At 33.0% G+C, this 26276-nt stretch overlaps 1 protein-coding gene across 3 annotated transcripts in view; it reads left to right on the top strand.

Annotated features, from left to right (window-relative positions):
* The window catches only part of UNC79 (unc-79 homolog, NALCN channel complex subunit), a 171626-nt gene that overhangs the window by 15754 nt on the left and 129596 nt on the right, over positions 1–26276 (top strand). For all 3 annotated transcript variants that reach the window (XM_074364786.1, XM_074364785.1, XM_010968720.3), the window contains exons 4-5: positions 62–191; positions 23820–23884. In XM_074364786.1, the coding sequence (XP_074220887.1) occupies positions 62–191; positions 23820–23884 (195 nt within the window). The remainder of the gene's footprint in view (positions 1–61; positions 192–23819; positions 23885–26276) is intronic.

Raw genomic sequence — 26276 nt, 5'->3', positions numbered from 1 at the left:
GTGCTGCCTTTATTTTTTATTTGATGGTGCTAAGTGAACATATGCTTCCTGTTTCCTTTAGGATCTTTTGTATGTGATAGCCTATGGGCCTTCACAAGTAAAGCCTCCAGCTGTGCAAATGCTGTTCCATTACTGGCCCAATTTAAAACCTCCTGGGGCAATAAGCGAGTACAGGGGCTTGCAGTACACAGGTAAGGGGAGACTAGCTTCTGTGATGCCCTGTCTTTATTTCTCCTGTGCCATGTCTCCCACACCTACTTGTATTTTTTTTTTTATCTTGCTGAATTATATTTACTGTGCCTTTAGACATTGTCATAAATCCTTTCTGAAATGAGGTGGTATAAAAATGAATTAAATGAATTTCAAAAACATTTATGACATCATAGCAAACTGCGTTAAGTCCCAGTCCCACTTGCTATATACCTGGCCTGTGGTCTTAATATTGCTAACATTAATCACTCGAAAGTGTGAGCAGTTAATAATGCTGCAGATTTGCTCATATTTAGCAAAATCCCAAGTGGCTATTTCTGCTCTGGTAAGAAGACTTGGGATGCTTTCAACATTACCAGTTCATGCACTAAATAAAAATTAAATGACCCTGATATCCTAGTTGGACATGAAGAGTCAACACTGATGAATATTGGTGTAATTAATAACCAACAGTAAACATTGAGTTTATTATAAAGACATGTATTTACCAGAAAACAAACAAACTAGCCTGTATGTTGTTTACATATTATAAAATCAAAGAAGTAACCCATGGCTAATGGCATTTCTGATGCCCCTGACTACTCTCTCCCCCTACTTAACTGTATACATTTTTTTCTGGAAATGGAAGAAGTGGTTATTTTGGCATAGTTTTTTTTTTTTTTCAAGTTATTGTGGGATTGTATACTGATGTTCTGAGAATGTACTACTTTACTGGCATTACTCATCTTTCCAAAGGTGATTTGAGGTGGTTCAAAAGGGATTTAACTTAATTCCAGTGTCTGTTTTATGTTCCTGATTAAAGCCGAGTGCTAGAGATATTGATGGCCCTTGGTGAACTTATTCGAAACTCTGAACAAATAATATTGGTCTTAATGGTAACAATAGTACTAATTAAAATGATGAAAGTAGATAGTAAGTAAATTTAAAAAATGGAAATTGATATCATTGCTGTTTTATGTCACTGATAGTAGAGAATGTTAAGTATTGCTGAGTGGATAACATGATCATAAAAGGAAGAAAACAGTTAGAAGCATTAATAAAATAAAAAGTGAAATAACTGAAATATTTGACACCAATCCCTTCTCAGTAGATCCCTGAAACAAGCATTTATGTGATGTCTGAATGGGTAACTAGTATCAGATGAAGTTTATTTGAGAAATATTTGAAGAATTGCTATGTGAAAGAGCAAGTGTGTGCCAGGCACTATAATTTTTGTTGATGATGCAAGAACCCACATAAAACAAGACCTCATGGAGCCTCATGCAGTCTATATGGAAAGCCATTCCTTTATTCAACAAGTTTTTATGAAGCATCTACTATTAGCCAGACATTATTCTAGTTATTGGTGGCACAGTGATTAAAAAGCAGACTAAAATCACTAATATCTTGGCTTGAACATTCCAGTTCTGGGGGAAAGACTGGGAAACCACCTTACAGTATAATAAGCACTAAGGTAGAGCACACAGGAGGGGCCTCTGACCTCACTCTTATGGTGGCCAAATTTGGGGAGGGTTAAGTTGTTAAGGAAGGGTCTTGAGTGAGTGACATGTAAATGGAAACCTGAAAAATATGCACATGATAGAGTCATAAGGGGAGAGAATCATGAATGGATAAAATGTGAGTTTGAGGCCTAAGGGACTGCAAGTCAGACTTGGAGGCTAAAGACAGCATGATTGTATTTAGGAACTGGAAAAAGTCGTATGTAGACAGACAGTGGACAGTCAGGGGGAGAATAGCCAGAAGGAGGCAGAAAGCCTGACAGGGCCTATGAAGAAGTTTGGGTTTTATCCTGACAGCAAAGAGAAACCATGGGCAGGTTTTAAATGGAGAAGCCGCATGATGAGATTTGCCTATTCAGAGCACCCGAGAAGCCTGGCAAACTGACAGCCGCTTCCATTTACTCGAGAGACCATACCCTTTGGAAGAGCCAGCCAAACCTGTCTCCCCAGAATAGCTCAGCTTACTAAGGTCAGAGTGACTCTCTCATCTTCTCTTGGCCTATCTGAACAAGATGTCTCTGTCTGCAGGCATTCATTCATCATTCCTTTCTTGTAATTATACCTCCACACACTCCCATCCTTGCAGTGTCATTTTGTGCCTGCTGCCTGCCTAGCCCTGTCCAAGGCCCTGGGAAACAGCTCTCTTGGAACTCCCATGCTAGTGGACCATGGTATTCTGTGCAGGAAACAAGAGATCATGGAAAAAAATTAATCATTCTGGTCAATGTATTACTATTTATCCAGCACTGGCTGTTGGGCATTGTTCTAGCTGCTTAATATCTCATTTAATATTTTAGCCTTCTCTTAATTGAACATATTTTATGGACAAGAACCATATTGGGTTTTATGCACATTTTCTCAGTTAATCCTCACAAAAATCTTGAGAAGGTTTTCTTATTTCAGTGTTACAGCTGAAGAGTGGGACACAGAATTTAAGTAACATCCCTAAATTCACACAAATAATAAAGAAGCACAACTTGAATTTGATCCTGGGTCATCTTACTTGAAAATCTACATTTCTCTGTTCTAACAGTGTGACATCACTTCTGTCAACTCAGTTCTGTAATTAAACTTTACCTGGAGCATTCGAAATTTTCTGTAATGCTTCCTGCAATGAAAGATGCATTAAAGGGTATAATCAGTATTTAGATGGCACTACAACCCTAAATATTTGCAATAATAAACATTATTTTATTAGAATAAATAGAATAGAGATAGAATTTTATGGGCCTGTAAGCTCAAAGATGAAATACTTTCTTAGGGACTTTGTATGTTTTTCCAGTGATTTATTTCCTTTTTAAAGAGTCAATTATTTTTTAAGAAAAGGAAAATTTGCCTAAAAAAATTATAGAAATATGAAAAAAAAAACACCACCACCCAGAAATGACCAGTGTTGACATTTTGGTATATTTCTCTCCAGTTTTTCTGATGCACATTTTAAAATAAAATAGAGATCATATTATATATAATTATACAAAGTTGCCTGCTCCCACATTTCATTATGACATTTTTCAAATACAGAAAAATTTAAGGAATAACACTATAAACACACATTAAATCCACCTAGATTTAATAATTGTTAGTGATTCGCAAGAATTTTAAGTACACATATACATGTATATAATGTATTTATTGCTTTTAAGCATAGTAACGGGAGTATTTACAGCTCATATGAAGAAGATCGAATAGTGAGCATTTGGTAATCTACAATGTTTGCTTCTTTTGGCTTTATTAGTACTTATCAACAGCAAAAACTACCCCAGTCATTTTGGTCATTAAATATAAGTCTTAAAGATGCAAAATTTACAAGTTTCTTGGCAATAAAATAGCCACTATAGTGTTAAATAAAGCTCTCTTGTTGGGGAGAAAGAAATTAGCAATTTTCTTGCTACGGTGTCCCAACTAGTACATATTTAGCCTTTGTTTGCAAAGATGAGTACAAGTTCTTGTGTTGTTTCCATCTGAATTATGGGACAAAAATGTGGCACAAGGTGTAACACATTTCTAAGACCGAGATTGTGGCAAAAGCAGAAAATAACTAAAGATAGCACTACAAGGTTAAACTTTGGTCTAGCCTACCACGTATCTAACCCTACATTAGACAGTTGGATTCTTGAGTTGTACACAAATTAAAAGTACAAGAAGGTCTACCAGTCTTTTTATGTCATAACTCCCCCCTTCATTAGTTCTTATTTATCTTTTTATTATCTTGACTTCATCTCCACGTAATTAAAAAGTGTTTTAAACCTTTTTTATTGGTGCATCACACACGTGTAAAAAAACACAAATTTTAACTGTATGTGGAACACCTCCCACCATGTTTACTACCGTGATTACTTCTCTTCCTGTCCTGTGGGTACCACTAGCCTGACTTCCAACATCAGAGATTATTTTTGCCTATTTTTGAGTTTTATATAAATGGAATCACACATTATTTATTTGCGTTTGTGTGTGTGTGAGGTTTGTCCATGGGTTGAGCATAACTGTGCTTTGTTCCTTTTTATTGCTATATATATATATTTTTTTTTTTAACCAAATGTATATATCACAGTTTATGTATCCATTTTACTATTAATGGATTTTTAGGTTGTTCCTACTTTTTGGCTATTAAAATGATGCACAAAAATATGAATATCCTTGTACATATCTTTTGGTACATATGCACAAATTTCTGTTAGATATATGCCTTGGGTGGAATTACTGGATCAATAAAAGATGTGAATCTATTCAATTTTAATGGATAATGGCAGTTTTCCAAAAGGGTTATACTAATTTGTACTACCATTAGTAGTGTATGAGAGTTCTTTTGTCCATATTTCACATCTTGAACAATACTTAATTTTGTTTTTTGAATTTTAGTCATTTTTGAGGGTTCATGTAAGTATCTTACTGTAGTTGTAATTTGCATTTCCCTGATTACCAGTGAAGTTGAACACTTTTTCATGTATTTATTGGCCATTTGGATAGCCTCTTTATATAATCTTTGACAGTTATATATATTGTGAATATCTTTTTTCTTGTTTTTTCTCTCATTTAATGATGACTTTTGATTAACTGAGGTTCTTACTTTTAATGTAACAAATTAGCAGTCTTTTTCCTTATATAAAGTGTTTTTTATATCCTAAGAAAATCTTTCCCTACTTCAAAATTATGACAGTATTCTTTGTAATCTTCTAGAATATTTGTTTTTCACATTATACATTTAGATGTATCTGGGATTAACTTGCCTGTATGGTATGAGGTAAGGGTCAGCTTTTTTTTCCCCTCATGGATAGCCACTTGACTCAACATCATTTATCAAAAATATTATCCTTTTCTTACTGCTCTTTGGCATAAATCAAGTGTCTATTTAAGGATGGCTCAGATTGTGGATTCTTTATTTAGTTCTATTTGTGTATTTTTCCTTTTCCCAATACTATACTGTCTGAATTAATGTAGATTAGTAATAATATTTTATGTCTTTCAGTGCAAGTCATTCTACCTTGTTGTAATTGTTGATCTCTTCCTTGTCTCCACTTGATTTCTCTTCCTGTTCTTTCTTCCTTATTTTCTTCCTCCTTCAAGGTTATTCCTAGCTATTTCCTAAGTTGAAGAGTTTGTCAAGCTAAACACACATAAACACATAAATGAACAATTAGGATTTTGACTGATAATTGCCTTGAATCTATGGATCAATTTGGGGAACTGCATCTTTGTAATATTGAATCTTAAAATCCACTTACATAGTATCTACCCTCATTTACTCAGGCTTTTAGTTTCCCTTAATGCTGTTTTGTAGTTTTCTGTGTAGATGTCTTGCCTATATCTCATGCAGTGTGTCCCTAGATATTTATGTAATTTTTGATGTTATTGTCACTGATAGATCTTTTAGAAATTTTCTAGCTATTTGCTAGTATGCAGACATGCAATTAATTCTAGTATATTGATCTTATATCCAGCAACCTTGCTAAATTACTTTTTGATTCTAATAATGTATTTGTAGTTTTGTTTTTTAAAAAAAAATTCATGTGCACAATTATATTATTGTTGAATGATAATAGGTTAATGTCTCCTTTTCAGTCCTTAAGCCTCTTATGTCTCTTGTCTTATTGTACTGGCTAAAACTTCCTGTGACATGCTGAATTCTAAGTTTCTTCAAGATTTCTTCTTTGACCCAACATACTTTGTATTATTTTAGTCTTTTGACAATTTAAAAACTTTCTTTAGGGCTGAGCTTATGGTCATTTTGGTAAACATGCCTATGTACTTAAAAATAACTTGTATTTGGCAGTTGTTTGATACTGCGTTCTATATATGTAAATTAAATAAAATTCGTTAATTGTGTAGTTCAAATATTCTATATCCTTATTGCATTTTTGTCTATTTCTTTTATCAGTTACCAAGAGTAGAATGTCAAAATCTCCCACTGATGAGTATGGATTTGTGTATTCCTCCCTGTAGTTCTGTCAGTATTTGCTGTGTAAATTTGGAGGCTACATTATTATTATTCTATAAATTTAAAATGCAACATCTTCCTGGTGAATTAAAAGTTTTACCATTATGAAATGCATATCTTTATTTCTAGTAATGCTTTTTGGGGTCAAAATCTGCTTTGTCTTATTATAATATAGCTGCACCCCTTTCATGAGTGTGTGTGCAGTATGACTTTTCCCACACTTTTGTTTTCAGCTTTTTAATATTTTTATATTTCATGTGTGTCTTGTAAGTAGCATATGGTTCTGTTTTTTAAACTCAGTTTTCATGACCTTTGCCTTTTAATTGAAGCACTTAGTCCACATATATGTAGTGTAATTACTAGTATATTTGATTTAAAATCCACCATTTTTCTATTTCTCCTGCCTTTTCTGTATTCTCTTTTTTTCTCTCCTTTTGCCTCTTTTGCATTGATTAAGTATATTTAAATACTGCATCTTTATCTTAGTGAGTTATTTGGTCTTTCGTGTTCTTTTAAACATTACCCTAGAGATTACAATAGTCCCTTCTTATCCATGGTTTTGCTTTCCATGGTTTCAGTTACCCATGGTCAACAATAGTCTGAATATATTAAATAGAAAATTTCAGAAATAATTCCTAAGTTTTAAATTGTGGGCTGTGCTAAATGGTGTGAGGAAATCTCATGCCATCATGCAATGTGCCACCTGGGTTCTTCAAACATCGACATCATACGCTCCTGATATCTGATCATCGACGTCATCATGGCTTAATGATCCAGGATCACTCCAAGCAGAAGATCCATCTTCTGACCTATTGTCAGAAGGTCAATAGTGGTCTAATGCTACACACAATGCCTTCATCATTCACCCCACTCCATCTCATCGTGTAGACATTTTATTGTCTCACATTATCTTAAGAAAAAGGGTGAGTACAATATAGTAAGATATTTTGAGAGAGAGATCACATTCATATAAATTTTATTAGAGTATATTGTTATGATTGTTTTATTTTATTACTAGTTATTATTGTTAATCTCTTACTGTGCTTATTTTATAAATTAAACTTTGTCACAGACATGTATGTATAGGAAAAGTCATATTATGTATAGAGTTTGGCAGTATCCATGGTTTCAGGCATCCACTGGGGCTCTTAGAACATATCCCCCATGGATGGGGTTCAGGGAGGACTACTGTATACCATGCATTCTTGTCTTATCAGCGTCAAGTAAAAAATAGTACTTTTCTCTTCTCCTGTAAAATGTCAGAATATTTTAACTTTTTTTGCCCTCTCCCTACCTCCATGCTATACCTTTATGCTATCTCTATTTTTTATTATTACACAAAATATAATTATTATGGTGTTAACTATAGTCATCATGTTGTACATTACATTCCTAGTATTTATTTATCTTATAACTGGAAATTTGTATTCACAACCCTGTATCCATTCATCCATTGATGAATACTTTGGTTGCTTCCATGCTTTTGCTATTGTAAATAATGCTGCTGTGAACACAGGGGCACGGATATCTTTTTGAGTTAGTATTTTCATTTCCTTTGGATATATTTCCAGTAGTGGAATTGATGGATCATATGGTAGTTCTATTTTTAAATTTTTGAGGGTCCTTCTTGCTGTTTTCCATAATGGCTGTACCATTTACAGTGCACAAGGGTTCCCTTTTCTCTATGTCCATGCCAGCATTTGTCATCTCTTGTCTTTTTGATGATGGTCATTCTAACAGGTGTGAGATAGTATCTCATTATGATTTTAGTTTGCATTTCCCCAATGACTAGTGATGTTGAGCATCTTTTCATGTACATGTCGACCTTTTGTATATCTCCTTTGGAAAAATCTTTATTTAGGTCCTTTGCCCATTTTTAGGTTTTTTTTTTTTCATTTTTGCTATTGAGTTGTATAAGTTTTTAAAAATATATTTTGGATATTAAGTCCTTATTGGATATATGGTTTACAAATATTCATTCCTTAAGTTGTTTTTCACTTTGTTGAAGGTTTCTTATGTTGTACAGAGCCTTTTAAGCTTCTTTGGTGTAGTTCTACATGTTCATTTTTTATTTTGTTGTTTGTGTTTAGATGTTATAACCCAAAAATGATTACCAAGACCCATGTTAAGGGGCTTTATTCCTGTGTTTTCTTCTAGGAGTTCCATGATTTCAGGCCTTACATTTAAGTTTTTAATCCATTTTGAGTTAGCTTGTATGAATAGTGTAAGATAGGGGTCCAGTTTCATTCTTTTACATGTGAATATCCACTTATCCCAGCACTGTTTATTGATGAAACGATCTTTTCTCCATTGAGTGTTTTTAGGTTTCTTGTCAAATATTAGTTGACTGTATATGCTTGGATTTATTCTGGGCTCTCAGGTCTGTTCCATTAGTCTGTGTGTCTGTTTCTATGCCAGTACCATACTGTCTTGATTACTGTTGCTTTATAGTATAACTTGAAATCAGGGAATGTGATGCCTCCTGCTTTGTTCTTTCTCAGGATTTCTTTGGCTATTTGGGGTCTTTTGTGGTTTCATATAAATTTTAGGCATGTTTTTCACATTTGTAAAAGATGTCATTGTAATATTGATAGTAATTATTGAATCTATAGATGGCTTTTGGTAGTATTGAAATTTTAACAATTTTAGCAATATTAATTCTTCTGATTCATCAACATGGGATACCCTTCTGTTTATCTGTGTCATCTTTAATTTCTCTCATCAATGCCTTGTAGTTTATTTTCACCTCCTTGGTTAAGTTTATTCCTAAGTATTTTATTGTTTTCAGTGCTATTGTAAATGCAATTGGCTTATTTATTTCTTTTTCATAAAATGCTTTGTTAGTGTATAGAAACACTACTGATTTGTGTATCTTAATTTTGTATCCTGCAGGTTTACTGAATTCATTGATTACATCTAACAGTTTTCTTGTTGAGTCTTAGGGTTTTCTATATATGAAATAAAGTCGTCTGCAAATAGACAACTTTACTTCTTATTTTCCAATTCTCATACCTTTTGTTTCTTTTTCTTGCTTGATTGCTCCAACTGGGACTTTCAGTACTATGTTGAGTAGTGGTGAGAATGGGCACCCTTGTCTTGTTCCTGATCTTAGAGGAAAAGCTTTCAACCTTTTACCATCAAGTGTGGTGTTATCTCTGGACTTGTTATATATTATTATCATGTTGAAATATTTTCCTTCTGTGCCTAATTTGTTAAGAGCTTTTATCATAAATAGATATTGAATTTTGTCAGAGGGTTTTTTTGGCTCCTGTTGAAGTAATCATATGATTCTTTTCTTTCATTCTGCTAATGTGATGTATCATATTGATTTGCATTTGAATCATTTTTGCATCCTAGGGATAAATCCCGCTTGATCATGATGAATGATCCTTTTCATTCATGTGCTGCTGAATTCAGTTTGCTGGTATTTTATTGAGAATTTTAAAATCTATATTCATCAGGAATATTGGCCTGTAGGTTTCTAGTAGAGTCCTTTTCTGGTTTTGGTTTCGGAATAATGCTGGCTTTATAAAATGGATTTGAGAATGTTCCTTCCTCTTCAACTTTTTAGAAGAGTATGAGAAGGATTGGTATTAATTTTTCTTTAAATGTTTGATAAAATTCACCAGTGAAGCCAGCTGGTCCTGGGCTTTTCTTCAGTGGGAAATTTTTGCATACTGATTCAGTCTCTTTACTGGTAATTCAGACTTTCTATTTCTTCCTAATCAGTCTTGGTAAGAGGATGTTTCTGAGAAATTTTTCGCTTCTTCTAGGTTGTCCAGTTTGTTAGTGTATAGTTGTGCATAGTGTCCTCTTATGATCCTTTGTATTTCTGTGGTATCAGGTGAAATGTCTCCTCTTTCATTTTTAATTTTCTCTCTCTCTCTTCTTTGTTTAGCTAAGAGTTTGTCAATTTTGTTTATCTCTTCAAAGAATCAATTCTTAGTTTGATTAATCTTTTCTATTGTTTCTCTGTTTTCTATTCCATTTACTTCTGCTCTAATCTTTATTATTTCCTTTCTTGTCCCAACTTTGGACTTAGTTTGTTCTTCTTTCTTTAGTTCCTCAAGGCATAGAATTCAGTTGTATATTTGAGATCCTTCTTGTTTCTTAATGTAAGCATTTATTGCTATGAACTCTTCTTAGAACTGCTTTTGCTGCATCCCATAGTTCTGATATGCTGTGTTTCCATTTTTCTTTGTCTGAAGAAAGTTTTAAATTTTTCTTTGTAACTCTTCTTTGATTTGTTGGTTGTTCAGGAGAGTGTTGTTTAATTTCCATGCGTTCATGAATTTTTCAGTTTTCCTTTTGTTATTGATGTCTAATTTCACGCTGTTGTGGTCAGACAAGGTACTTGGTGTGATCTGAATCTTCTTGAATTTGCTAAGACTTGTTTTTTGACCTGACGTGATCTATCTTAAAAAATGTCCCATGTGCTCTTGAAAAGAATGTGTATTCTCCTGTTGGTGGATAGAATGTTCTGTATATGTCTGATAAGTCCATTTAGCCTATAATGTTGGTCAAATCTTCTGTTTTCTTATTGATTCTCTGAATAATCTATCCATTATTAAGAGTGGGTTTTCTTTTTTTCCTTTTCAGCAGCATTACTATGATATATCTAGTTATGATATTATTTATATTTGTTTTGGGGGAATTCATAGGAATTCTTGGCTTGATGTCTCTTGCCAGTTTTGGAAAATTTTTAGGCATATCTCTCTTTTATTAGTGAAAACAGTACTTTATTAAGGCATATTTTATATACAGTAAGATACACAATTATCAAGTGTATGGCCATATCAGTTTTGACAAATATATAATGCTCATTTAACCTTCACCCAGATAAAGACAATAGAATGTTTCAGTCACCCCAGAAAGTACTGTCATGCTCCTTTCCAGTAGTGCCCCTTCTTCCTTCTAACTGAGGCAGTCACTACTATATATAGTATATATATAATCTATATAATTCATACATTCATATAATTGAGGGATTCATATGAATGGGGGTCAAACAGTATGTATTCCTTTGTGTCTGTCTTCATTCACTCAGTATGTTACTGAGATTAATCTCTGTTGTTGAGGCTATTAGTAGGTTTTTTTTTTTTTTATTGCTAAGTAAGTATTCCATTGCATGAATTTACCACAGTTTGATTTTCAACCCTGCCATTGATGTACATTTGGGTTGTTTCAAGTTTTTGGCTAATATACATGAAGCTGCTATGAACATCTTCTGATTCAAGCCTTTTGTGGGATTGTTCATTCATTTCTCTTGGGTTTATACTTTGAAGTGGAATTGCTGGGTCATAGAATTTATCAGACAACTCTAAACAACAGTGTAAAGGGCTTTTGCCATTTTACATTTCATCTAACAATGTATAAAAGTTTCAGTTGTTATACACCCTTGCTAACCCTCGAAACTATCAGTGTTTTGAATATTAGCCATTCTGGTGGGTGTATATCTCATTGTTATTTTGTGTTTTCTTGATGACTAATGTTGAATACCTTTTAATAGGCTTATTAGGCATCTAGATATTTTATGAAGTACCTGATAAAGTCTTTTGCATAATCATTAATTGGGTTGTTTGTCTCTTTCATTATTGTTATATAGTTTTTTAATGTAGTCTGGTGTGAGTAATTTATTGGATTTATATATTGCAAATATTTTCTTCCAGTATGGGAGTGCTATTTTAACTTTCCTAACAGTATCTTTTGATGAGCATGTGTTTTTAATGTTTAAAAACTAAAATATATCATTTTAAAATTTATGGTAAGTGCCATTCATGCCCAGGAAATCTTTGCCTTTTCTAAGGTTGTAAGGAGAGTCTCCCATATTTTCTTCCAGAAATGTTATAGTTTAGTTTGCTCATTTAGGTCTATGATGCATTTAAGTTTAATTTTTGCATGTGATGGGTATGGTTTATTTCCTTAAAGATTGTTCTAGCACCCTTTGTTGAAAAAAATACTTTCCTTCCTCCTTTGAATTGTATTAACCCCTTGGTCATATACATGTAGGTATATTTCTGGACTCCATTCTGTTTCATTAATTGTACCAATACAAACTGTCTTAAATACTTTGTTTTTGTAGTCTTGAAATCAGACAGTGAAAGTTTCTAACTTTGTTCTTCTTCTTTGATCATCTTGGTTATTTAAGGTCTTTTGCATTTCCATATGCATTTTAGTATCAGCTTTCATTTCCACAAAAATAATCCTGCTGGGATTTTGATCTTAATTGTCTTATATCTAGAGTTCCATTTGGAAAGAATTAGGGTTGTAAAAATGTTGAGTTTTTTAATCCATGGACATAATGTAACTTTACATTATTTAAGGGGAGGATATGGCCCAGTGGTAGAGTGCATGCTTAGCATGCATGAGGTCCAGGGTTCAATCCCAAGAAATTCTGTTAAAATAAATAAATAAACTTAATTACCTCTCCCACCAAAAAAAATTACATTATTTAGGTCTTTCAAAATTTCTCTCAATAGTGGTCTGTAGTTTTCAGTATAGAATTCTTGCATTTCTTTTGTTAAATTAATTTCTAGGTATTTGATTTTTGATGCTGTTGTAAATAGCATTATTATAAAATTTAATTTCTATTTGTATATTGACAGTATTAAGAAATTTATTTGATTTTTCTATATTCATCTTTTATCCTATGGTTTTGTTAAATTCAATGATTAGTTCTAACAGTTTGTTGGATTTTCTATATAGACAATGATGTCATCTGTAAATAAAGACATTTGCTATTTTCTTTCCAATTTTTATGCCATTTATTGCTGTACTTTTTCTTTGTTCCACTGCCTACAACTTTCAGGTAAATGTTGAATGAAGTGGTAAGAATGGGTGCCATTGCTTTGTTCTTAAACTTTGGGGAATACTTCGCCATTAAGTATTGTGTCAACTGTAGGGTTTGCAGATATCTTTTATGTCAGTTTGAGGAAGTTTCATTTTATTTCCAGTTGACTGAGAGCTTTTATCCTGAATAGATGTTAAATTTTATCAAATACTTAAATTGAAACAACAACAGAGAAGAAAATGATAAAAGTCATATTCTTCTTTATGTATTTCATTGCTTTCTGCCTTTTGTTTTTACTACTTTCTTTTTAATTTTCTCTTCTTTATTTCCTAATTTCTTGAGTGAAAGCTTAGATTGTTGATTTCAGCATTAAAATATTTTCTAATTATTCGTCTAGAGTTACCAATTTCCCTCTTAAGTTTTATATTAGCTGTATCCGACAAATTTTGATATGTTGTGATTTTACTATCATTCATTTAAAAACATTTTAAAATTTTCATTGCTAGATGTTCCTAGGCCTATGTGTTATTTAGGAGAAGTTGTTTAATTTCCAAATTTTTGGGTTCTAGTAACCTTTGTTTTGATTTCTACTATAATTCCATTGTAATCAGTGACTATTTTTCTTATTCAGTGCTTCAAAGATGTCATTTTATTGTTCCTGATAAGAAATTAGGCACCGCTTTTATGATTGTAATATCATAATGTAAAGATTTGCTCCTTATTCTTAGTATTTAGTAATTTCATTATGGTCTGCTTAAGTGTAGTGGTCTTTGTATTTATCTGGTTGAGGTTTGCTGAGCTTCTTGACTCCGGTTTCGTGTTCTTTATCAGTTTGGAAAAATGTTAGGTGTTACCCTCTCTAGATAATTATTCTAACTTTTTATTTTTGCCCTCTCATTTTGGGACTTTAAAAACTATTTGGTATTGTTCCAGAAGTCTCTTGTACACCATTCCTTTTTTTTTTTTTGAAAAAAATTATCTATGCTTTAGTTTGAATTTATATTAACCTGTCTCAAGTTTACTAATCCTTTCTTCTGCTTTGTCCAATATTTAAAAAAAGGTATATCCAATGATCTGTTAATTTCATATGTATATATATTTAGTTCTAGAATTTTCTTTTGTTTATTTTTTAGTTTTCATTTCTCTCCTGATTCATTTTATGAGGCCTGGAACATGGTGTTCATTGCTAAGGTGTGACCTGTCTGTTGTCTCCTGAATTTCTGGAGTGTTCACCAAAGTTTCTTACTTTGGCCACATTGGAAGTAGAATCCATCTCTAGCATTTATGTGACCTCTAAAATCTCTGTTCAGCTTTCAGCCGTGAAGCATATGATCTCTTTTTTCTTTGGAGAGTTTTGCTGTGACACAGCACATGCAGTTTAGGATTAGGCAGATTTGTGGAACCTCTTCTCTGCCACTTCCTGCTGTTCGGTACCTTGGCTCACTAATTTCAGCTGCTCTAGCAATTCTTCATTCTGATTTTCCCTCTAACCACTGAAAATACTAATTACTTATTGGTCCCCACCTCTTTGTCTAAGTTTGGAAGTGTTCCCAGGCAGAAAGCCAAGGTAAATGTAGAACTTAATTTGTATGCTCCGCCTTTTTCAAAGGATTACAACCTTGTGTTAAAATCTATGCCTTTAAAAAAAATCTGTGCCTAATGTCAGAAATGAGTTGCTCCATACATTTTGTCCAGTTGCAAGATAAGTCCAATCCATCCTTAAAATATCATGGCTGTAACTTGAAGTTCCCTTATTTCTTCAACAATGGCTTATACCATATCTCATCCTTCTTTCTAGAATTCCAGTGACACATATGTTAAACCTTTTCCCCCATATCTCTTACAATTTTTTTTGTATTCTTCTCTCCCATTTAATATTTCTATGCTTCATGCTAAATCTTTTTGTGTGACTTGTCTTCCTTTTCATTAATTGTTTAGCCTCCCAAAAGGTATTCTTAATTTTGTTAATTATATTTTTAAGTTCTAGAATTTCCATTTGGTGCTTTAAAAAATATCCCAATTATCTGATGATGTTTTCTAACTTGTCTTTTACTTTATAGAATATACTAAGCATAGTTATTTTAAAGTCTTTTTTCTGATAATATTGTGGATCTCTCAAGATTCTGATTCTATTGTTATTTCTATTTTCTTGTTTATCTCATTCTGTTAGTGTCCTGTGTCACCTTAAATTTCTGTGACTTTCTACTCCTGTTTTTATAGATGCCATGTGTTCTTGCATCACGTTGCAGATGCCACACACTTTCCTAAAATCTGTTCCTAAAATCTGTTGATTCATTGACTAGATAATTTTCAGGCAAATGTTTTCTCTTAGGTTTCAATGTGATATATCCTCTCCTTTGAAGTATATATTTGGTTGGTCCTTCACTTTTTTTTTTCTTTGTAAAATCAATTTTGTTGAGGTATAATTTTCATGCAGTAAAATGACCCATTTAAAACATAGTTTGATGATTTTTGATACATGTATACAATAATGTAACCAAAGCTGTAGTCACCATAGTGAACATTTCCATCACCCTTCAGATATCTTAGTTCTTTTTTAGTCAATCCACCCCTTCACCATAGACAACTTCTGATCTGCTTTTTGTCATTATAGACTTGTTTTGCCTATCCTAGGATTTCATATGAATAGAATCATATGGTATGTACCATTTTTGTGTCTGTTTATTTCACTCAACATAATGTTTTTTAGATCTATCCATGTTGGTATATCAGTAGTTCATTTTTTAAAATATTGAGTAGTGCACATTGTACGGATATATCACAATTAGTTTATTCATTCACTTCTTGATGAACATTTTTACCTATTATGAATAAAGCTATAAACATTTATATAAACATGTTTTTAGGAAGATATACATTTATGTCTCTTAATAAATTCCTGGCAGTGAAAATGCTGGATCATATCGTAAATATATGTTTAACTTTGTAAGAAATGTCCAAAGAGTTCTTCAAAAGTGGTTGTACCATTTTATACTCCCTCCAGAGGTATATGAGTTCCAGTTCTTTATTACTATCAACACTTGGGATTGTCGGCTTTTTTAATATTAGACATTCTGATAGCCAAGTAATAATATCACACTGTTGTTTAGTTTGCATCTCTCTGATGACTAGTGATAATGAACATCTTTACAGGTGCTTATTGGCTATTTTTATACTTTTTTTTGGTAAAGTTATCAATGAACTTTTTGTTCATTTTAAAATTGGGTTGTTTGTCTATTACATTTTCAAAATGGAAGACTTTTATCAGATAGGTATATATTATATGTGTTCTTTCAGTCAGGGGATTTCCTTTTAAGGTATTCCAAAGAGCAGAAGTTTCAAATTTTGATAAATTTCAAAGTATCAATTTTTTTCTTTTATAGTTCTTCATCTCCCCTAAGATTTTAAGGAAATTCTCCTATGTTTTATTCTAGAAGTTTTATAGTTTAAATTTTTACATTTAAGTATATTATCCATTTAGAATTAATTTTTGTATATGGTGGGAGGTACGGGTTGACTTTTTCCCATAAGGGTATCCAGTTGTTCCAGTTCAACTTGTTGAAAAAATTACTCTTTCCACATTGAATTACCTTGACTATTTTATTGAAAATTGGTTGACCACATGTATGGATCTACTTCTAGACTCTATATTTTATTTCGTTGTCTATCCTCACACCAACATCAGACTATCCTGGTTACTGAGTTTTATAGTGAATCTTGAAGTTATGTAATGTAAATCCTCCAGATTCGTTCTTTTTCAAAATTGTTTTGACTATTTTAAGACCTTTGCATTTTCATAGAAATTTTACTATTAGCTTATCAATTTATGAAAATAGTCTGCTTGCATTTTGATTGTGATTACATTGAATATATGATTTAATTTGGGGAAGAACTGACATCCTGAGAAAAGACTCAATATTGAGCCATCTGATCCATAAATGTGGCATGTCTAGCCATTTATTTGTCTTCTTTAATATCTCTCAACAATATTTGCTAATTTTCAGTTAAAGGTATTCCTAAATATTTTATGGTTTGGGATGCTATTGTAAATAGTGTTTTAAAGTTTAATATTCTACTTAGTTTTTGCCATTATGTAGAAATATAATTGATTTTGTATATTGACTTTATGTCTTGCAACCTTGTTAAGTTCATTTATTAATTTTTGGAGCTTATTTGTTTCCTGAGATTTTCTGTATACATAATTATGCTCTCTAGCAAATAAAAGTAATTAAAACTTTTTTCTTCTAATTTGTATGTTTGTCTGCCTGTTTACCTGTCTTCCTGCCTGCCTCTTCTCCTCTCTCTCTGTCTTCCTCCCTCCCTTCCCTCCTTCCCTCCTTCCTTTCTCCTTTTCTTTTTCTCATTGCACTGGCTCATAGCTCCAGTTAATTGTTAAGTAGAAGTGCTAAGAGTTGATATCTTTTTTCCCTCCTTTGTCTGTGGGGGGAAAGTATGCAGGCTTTCACCATTAAACATGATGTTAGCTGTAGGTTTTTCACAGATGCTTTTAATCATACTGAGGAAGTCCGTGTCTATTCTTCGCTTGCTTGAGAGTTTTTATCATGAGTGAATGCCAATTTTGGTCAAATGTGTTTTCTCCTATTGAGATGATTATATGAATTCTCCACCTAATTTCATTAATAAGGTGAATTACATTGATTTACCTTGCAATATTAAACCAGCATTCCATTCATGGGATAAATTCCACATGGTCAGCTGTATTATATTGCCAGATTCAGTTTGCTAATTTTTAAGTGCTCTTGCTCCTGCGTTTATGAGGAATATTGATCTAGTTTTTTTATTGTAATATTTTTATCTGGTTTTGTTTAGAGAGTAATGCTGACCTCATAAAATGGGTTGACAAGTGTTTCCTCCTCTTCTGTTTTCTGAAAGAGCTTATGCAGGAGTTATATTATTTATTCTTTTATTAGTTAATAGTGAATCCATCTGGTAAATCCACCTGGACTTGGAGTTTTATGTGTAGGAAGATTTTACATTATGAACTCAATTTAATAGTTATGGGACATTAAACTTTCTACTTTTATTGAGTTGAATTATATAATTTTGTAATTATTTTTTTAAAGAATGTGGGCATTTCTTCCAACTTGTCCAGTTTATTGACATGTCTGTAGTATCTGCAGTAATGTCTTACCTTTCAGTACTGATACTGATAATTTATTTCTTCTCGATTTTTTTATTCATCAGGCTAGCTAGGGGGCTTATTGACCTTGTTGAATTTTCAAAAAAAAAAACAAAACCCAGTATTTGATTTTATGATTTTCTCTGTTGGTTTGATGTTTTCAATTTTATTGATTTCTGCTTCTCTCCTGATTATTTTCTTCCTTCTACTAATGTTGAATTTAATTTATTCTTTTTCTATCTTATTAAGTAGAAGCATGAATCATTTATTTTGTACCTTTCATATTTTCCAAAATAAGAAATTAAAGTATAAATTTCTTTTAAAGCATTGTTTTAGTTGTGTTCTACAAATTTGGTATTCTGTGGTTTCACTGAATTTCAGAACAGGATATTTTCTAATATTTCTTGTAATTTCTTTTTTGATTTATGGACTGACTAGAAGTATATTTTTAGTGTACAAATATTTGGTGATTTTCTAGATATCTTTTTTTTTGTTTGCTTCTGTTTTAATTCTATTGTGGTTGGAAAACATACATTCTGCTATCAGGCCATCTTAATTTTTAAGGCTTATTTTATGGACCAGAATACTATCTATCTTAGTCAATTTTGCCTGTGTCCTTAGTAAATGTTGCCTAGACATTGCATATTCCACAGTGATTGAGTGGAGAATTCTGTTATTATCAATGAAGTCAAGTTGTTGAAATGTTGTTCAGCATTCTATTTTTACTGGTTTTTTGTCTGCTTGTTTTATCAATTAGTGAGAAAGGACTGTTGAAATTTACAACACTAATTATGGATTTATTTCTCCTTTTAGTTCTGTCAGTTTTGCTTCATATAATTTGAAACTCTGTCATTATTTTACAATATTTATATATCATAATATATAAATGAATATTATAGCTTCATGTACATTATATATACACATATTTATGATGTTATGTTATCTTGATGAACTGACATTTTCATCATTGTGAAATATCCCTCTTTATTACCAGAGATATTCTTTGTCTTGGAGTCTACTTATCTGATATTTATAAAGACACTCCAGCCTTCTTATTATTACCATTTGCATGATATAAGTTTTTCTACCTATTAACTTATCTATCTTTATATTTCAAGTATATTTCTCTCAGGCAGCATATATTTGGGTCATGCTTTTTGAAAAACTTTAATCGTATTTGTCAGTCTTTGTCTTTCAGACCATTTACATGTGATGTATTTATTATTTAGGTTATTTACACTTGATGTAATTGCAGATATGGTTGGGCTTAAGCCTACCATCTTGTCCTTGTTTTCTTTTTGTCCCATCAATTCTTGTTCCTTTTCTTTTTAATATCTTGCCTTCTTTTGTGTTAATTTTTAGTATTCCATTTTTTCTCTGTTTGAATTGTTAGCTATACCTGTTTTCAAAAAAAAAGAAGAATTGCTCTACAATTCTACAATTATAATATGCACCTTTAACTTTATAGTATACTTTCAAATAATATACTAGTTTACATATAATGGAAGAACCCTGTGCACTTTCATTTTATCCTTCACATCCTTTTTATTCTTGTTATCAAATATTTTAATTCTCTATATATTGTTGGTTTCACAATATATGGCTATTATTTTATTTTAAATAGTAAATTACCTTTTAACATGTTAATACGAGTAGAAAGTCTTTTGTAGCTATTCACCATATTTATCATGTCCAGAACTCTTTATGCCTTTGTGTAGGCCCTGGCTTCCATCTGGGATCATTTTCCTTTAGCCTAAAGACCTTCCTTTAGCTTTTCTTATAGTGGAGCTCAGGTGGCAATGAATTCTCTTATCTTGTGTTTGTCTTCAGGGAGTCTTTATTTCATATTCATTTTTGAAGGGTATTTTCACTGGGTGTAGAATTCTAGGTTGACAGTTTTTTTCTTTCAGCCTGTTAAAGGTGTCGTTCCATTGTCTTCTGGCTTGCATTATTTCTGACGAGAAATCAGCGATCATTCTTGTCTTTGTTCCTCTGTAAGTAATGTGTCTTTTTTTTCCTGGCTGCTTTTAAGAGTTTTCTCTTTATTGTTGGTTTTCATCAATTTGATTATAATGAGCTTTGGTGTGATTTTCTTTACTTTTATTTCTCTAAGATTCACTGAGCTTCTTGGATCTGTGGGTTTATAGTTTTCATCAAACTTGAAAAAATTTGGCCATTGTTCAAGTATTCATCCCTCCCTCCAGGACTTTTGGACTTTAAGCCACATGTGCTTTATATTGCCTGATATTTCCCCACAGCTCACTGAAGCTCTATTTATTTTCCTTCCAGTCTTCAGTTTGGATAGTTTCTATTGTTATATCTTCTAATTCACTGATCTTTTTTTCTGAATTATCTGGTCTTCTATTAAGCCCGTTCAGTGAATTTTAATTTCTGATATTGTATTTTTAATTGTTAGAAATTCCATTTGGTTCTTGTATTATATCTTTTATCTCTGTTGTCATTGTATTAATGTTTTACTTTGAATATATTTATAATAGCTGTTTTAAAGTCTTTGTTTGCTGACTACCTCAATTCTGTAATTTCTGGGTTTGTTTCTGTTGGCAATTTTTTTCTTCTAATTGTGGGTAACATTTTCCTCCCTTTTCACATATCAGGTAATTTTTGACTGGTTGTTGGACTTCATGAATATTACATTATTGAGTGCCTGGATTTTGTTTTCTTCCATTACAGTGTGTTGAAGTTTGTTTTGGCAGCCAACTTACTGGTGGATCAGCTTGACCCTTTCAAGCCTTGTTCATATTCTTTCTTAGGGTGAAACCTGGAGTAGCCATTTCCCTAACGTTAGGTTAACCCTACTACTAAGGTATGACCTCCAGAGTCTTAATTGAATGTCCCAGGTTTTCATGAGTTCCTTCCACTCTGGCTGGTTGGAACTCAAATATCACCCAGCCCTGTATGAGATGTAGGAATTACTTAGTTTACAAATCCCCCATAGTTGTTTTCTATGCAGCTTAATGGAGTTTTGCTTTATATATGCTCAGCTTTTATGTAAATTCAAAGACCCAAAAGGACTTCCAGTCAGATATCTGGAGCTGTTTCTTGTCTAGCCCTTGTTCTTTGGTACTCTACCTAGCAAATTTAAGCAACTTTGCCTCTCTAAACTCTGTTTTTTGTCCCCTCAACTCAAAGAAACCACCCTACTGTGTGTTATCTTCCCACCTCTGGGCCAGCACCTGGAAATTGCTTCCAGGAAGAAATCAAGGGTGATTGCAGGACTCAATGTCATTATGTCTTCTCTCAAGGGTCATTGTCTTGTACTACCTGTAGCCCAATTTCTTAAAACAGCTGTTTCATATATTTTTCCAGTTTTCTAGTTGTTTATGGTGGAAGGGCAAATCTAATACCAGTTACTCTGTCATGGTTGGAAGCAGAATTCTTGTCTGCCATGTTTTTATGCTATATTTTTCATTTTTATTTTCAAACTATTTTTCATTTTTATTTTCATGACTGTTTTGCCATATGGTAAGGTATGTAGATAGTCCTAATATCAGAATGGATTGTTTTGTTTTTTTCCAATTACAAATACCTATGCTCTGAGATTTTGATTCAGTAGATCTAACGTGGGTTCCAAGCATCATATTTTAAAAACCTTGACTGATAATTTTTGATACATAACAAAGGCCAATCAATAATCACTGTTCTAGTAAGCTTAAATATAGTATGACTTTGGTGAACTTAAAGGAGGTATCCTGCAACCTGTGCTTAAGTCAGTGACATCTTGTAAAAATAGAACAAAAAATTAGAGGAATAAGAGCTCCTGGATATCCCCACCATCCATATATAAAGCATTAATTTCTGGAAGAGCATGAGTCTTTGGAGGTCTGATCAAGTGCTGAGGCTATTTCACATTCTGATTTGTTTATACCTGTGCCCTAAAAGTTATTATATATTTTGAATGTTCTATCTAAAAATAAGAAGAACTTTTTCTTAATATTTATAAACTGACCTGCAACTATTCTCATAATACACAAATTCAGAGATGGTTAGCAGATTTCATCTTGTGTGCCAACTCTGTTTTGATTAGTGGTGACTTCCTGGAGCTCACTGTTGAGAAAGATTGTAATGCCAGTTCTGGACTCAGCAGGAAGGAATGCTCTTATGGATTAGTGGTATCTGTCATGAGCTTGGGATTGGAGGAATGGTGCACATGTCCCATGTATTTGTAACTTGTCTACTGGGTAAAGGCAGTCTTTTCCTCTAGATTTCTCTGATTACTCAAGAAAACTTGTTGCTGCTTTCTCTTGACTTTTTATCTTGACTTTTCCACATGTAGGAAACAAATCTTACAGTTATGGAATGCCTATATTGAAATAATTTATTCATTCATCCATTCCTTACTCATTAATTTCCTCTTTCTCACCAGAGATATAATCAATATGATATTGTGTTATTAGAATAGTGGCTTCTAGTCTGCACTTCTTGCCTTCTTTTTAAATAAATAGGCCCATTGTGTACTTTTTAAGGTCATTGATTCTGTTGACCATATTCTCCTGAATTCCAAATCAGACACATAATCTTATACCTGGTCTAAGAGTAGGATAGAAGAATTCAAATTGGAACATTCTTAGAAAATTTTATAAAATTTTTAGAGCATAAATTATGGTTAAATCATTAGTAACAATAACAAATATTTTAAAATTATAATTGGACATGTTACTAAGAATATTTTCTCATCTGCAAATTTTTATATATTGGGCCAACCATGGTCTTACAAAATTAGAATATGGCAATTTAGAAAAATGACCTACTTTCAAACATATGATCCTGTTATATTTTTTTCTGATGAAATATTAGCTAAGTGCTTTGGGCTACAGGTTCATCTGGATGATGATAATTAACTGTTGTAATTCTCATTCTAATCTGTCTCAGATCACTTGGTTCTTGTCCTCATATTCTGTGTGTATACTGTATTAAGGAGTTAGACATTAGCAAACTAGCGGAGGTTTAGACTATGGGTAATATATGAGAGAGAGATACAAGAAATTTGGACAAGAAACTCATCTTTCCAGTCTCCACAGTTGATGGGGATGGAGTGGTAAATGGAATAGTGGAGGTTGCCTTACCATTCATTTCAGTTATTATTAATTTGAAACACTTCCTGGTGCCAGAAATCTAGGATGTTTAGCATAGTATACCACAGTGAGAAAAGCAGGGTGTTTAGAACCAAGAGATACATTTTCTAGTCCCAGCTTGTCATTTACTTACTCTGTGACCATAGCAAGCTACTTAACCTTTTAAATTTTAACTTACTCACATATAAAATGAGGTTAATAATCTGCTGCACCTATCCCACAGAGTTGTTGGGAGGATCAAGTGAAACCATAGATGTAAAAACTTTTAAGAACTTACTAATGGTATATCACTGTGAAGTAATATTATGGTATTGGGTATGCCACCTTATAGTAGCTTGTCTCTCCTTATGGGTAAATAGATGGGGTTGTGATATCTTTGCTTAACTTAAAAATATTCATAGATTTTTAAAAAATAATTATTTTAGGAAGCCTTCTGATGATGGTTCTATTTAGGAGAAAGAAAACTAGGGGGGAGGGTATAGCTCAGTGGTAGAGAATGTGCTTAGCACACATGAGGTCCTGGGTTCAATCCCCAGTACCTCCAGCAAAAAACAAGCAAACAAAACAACTAATGAAGTTATCTGCTGTGTTTTTGCTAGGGCACAAATCATTTCCATGAGAAGTATTTATCTGCTTATGCTTTGCTTTACAGCTTGGAATCCCATCCACTGCCAGCACATTGAATGCCACAACGCAATTAACAAACCAGCTGTGAAGGTATTTTATTACACCTAATGCCATATTGTATTGTCAGTGGTCAAATTTTCAGGAACAAATTGCTGTATTAAATGGAGATTTCATCCCTCTCTGTAAAGCAGAAGCCTGTACTCTTTGGTAATCTGCAATTATACTTTGAAATACTCGGAGTATACTTTGCTATACTTTGACCTGACTGTACTTTGGTGGATTGGTTCAACACAGAACAAGGAACAGTTGTGCTTGCAGATTTGGCTGTGAGTTCATAGTCAAGTACCGTGGCACCATGGGCTAGTTATGAGAATAATTCTGGTGAAGCACTTACATAGTCCTTGACTGATTTCTATCTGGGTTAAAAAATTCAGGGAAATGTCCTTTGCCCCTGTTTTCATGTGTGTGCTACAAATTATGAGTGGTCTAATGTGTGACTATCTGAATTCAAGAGTCATAGGACAAAAATGGATAAAATTGTTAAGTCGTAGCTCAGATCACGGACGTGACTTAAGAAATGACTGAGAGGTAGTTGGACAGCAAACATATGGAAAATTACATTAGCAGTAAGGAAACAGTGGTTTAGAGAGGTCAAGTCACTCTCCTAAGGTCACACAGCCAGCACCAGGCACCTTGACTCTCAGCCTTATTAATTTTCTACCACATCAAATTGGTTCTGTACTGTTATAACCCTGAATCTTTGAGGTTGAATATTAAAAATAATCACACCCCTTAACAAAATTACTTGTGTTATATTTGTTGAGTACAGCACTTGGCTGGAGAGATCTGGGTATGGATTTGCAAAGGTTAATTTTTATATTATGAGGAATAGGACCTAGGTCAAGTGATTAGAATTCAAGTTACTTTTTAGAACCTATTGTCATGGGAGTTTGCCTCTCTTGTTCTACAAATAAGTAGACTGTAAAGATTACAAAATAATAGAAAAATAATACTGCCATTTCATAGAAATAAATAGAAGAGGTAAAATAAGATTAAAAAATATAAATATAAATGGAACCAAAAAGAAATATAAATGGAATAAAACATGTGTTTCATATACCAAAAGTGGCAGAGAAGTGCCAGTTATAGAATTGTCATCTAGATTTATCTTACCAACAAAGGACATCCTTGTATTATTTTGCTTGATCTCTGTTTTGGATGAAAGCAAATTGAATGAATTTGTGCTGAGAAAGAACAGATGAGGGTAATCCACCAATGGAAGCATAGTCCTCTCCCATTCTACTATGTGCACCCTTCCTCTGAATTTCCATAGACATTTGGGTTCAAAGTTACTTTTCTTCGGTGTGACGACATTTTGAGCTAAACACAGATATTATTCATGGAGTTCAGCTTAATCCTTCCCAGTGGTGAGACTTTCAGGGTTGCCCTTGTTTCTATATCTGTCCTTTCTTCTTCCTGCCCAAGGTACAGTGCCTTCTTTTGGTTCACCAAGACATCAACAGAAAGGACGTGCTGAAAATGTCTCCAATTTTTCCAGTTGTTTTTTCCTTGATTTCATGTCAGACTGCTTTCTCAGGAACCCTCAGAGTTCCTGATTAGTAATGATTTCTGGCTTCCTACCCACAGAAATCATCATGAATTAGATTTTCTCCCTCTCTTTCGGGCAAACAGCCCAGTTTACTCTTCTGGCCCAGACTCACTTTTCTCACAGGTTGTTCCCTATAGCCAGTCCTCCAAAATAAGCCAAACCATCCTACTTTCTGTTACATTTTTTTATTTAATGAGGGGGAAGTAATTAGTTTTATTTATTTATATCTGGAGGAGGTAGTGGGGATTGAACTCAGGACCTCATGCATACTAAGCATGCACTCTACTGCTTGAGCTATACCCTCCCCGCTGTTACTTTTTTTTTTTTTTTTGCTGTTACTTTTTAATTGAGGTAAAATTCACATGACATAAAACTAACAATTTGAAAGTGAGCAATTCAGTGGCGTTTACCACATTCATAATGTCATGCAACCACCACCTCTATCCAGTTCTGCAATATTTTTATTGCCCCCCCAAATTTTACTTTCTGAACCCCAGTTTTCCAAAAGAGCTTCCTTTTTGCATTTTCACGCTACACTTCCCAGAAAGATATTCTTGTTAATACTTCCTGTGCTGGGGCTATTTCTGCGTGACAATAAGTCTGACTCAGGGTTGTTCTTTCTTTACAATATAAGCACTCCCCAAACTCATGTAAATATGATCACATGACATACAGAGCAAGGGTATCCAACATCCAAATACTTACAGAATAATGTTAAATGAAAAGGAAATTATGAAATTGTACAGTATGATGCAAATTTAGTTTAAAAATTACATATATGTATTTTATATTGATATTCATAGTGAAAAACAACCAGTAATGCTCACCTGAATGTTACCAGTGATTGCATTGAGATGGAAGATCAACAAATTA

Source organism: Camelus bactrianus, chromosome 6, assembly GCF_048773025.1.
Source record: "Camelus bactrianus isolate YW-2024 breed Bactrian camel chromosome 6, ASM4877302v1, whole genome shotgun sequence".
NCBI lineage: Eukaryota > Metazoa > Chordata > Mammalia > Artiodactyla > Camelidae > Camelus > Camelus bactrianus.
The sequence above is the reverse complement of the archived record's forward strand: the minus strand, read 5'-3'. Positions and strand labels throughout refer to the sequence as shown.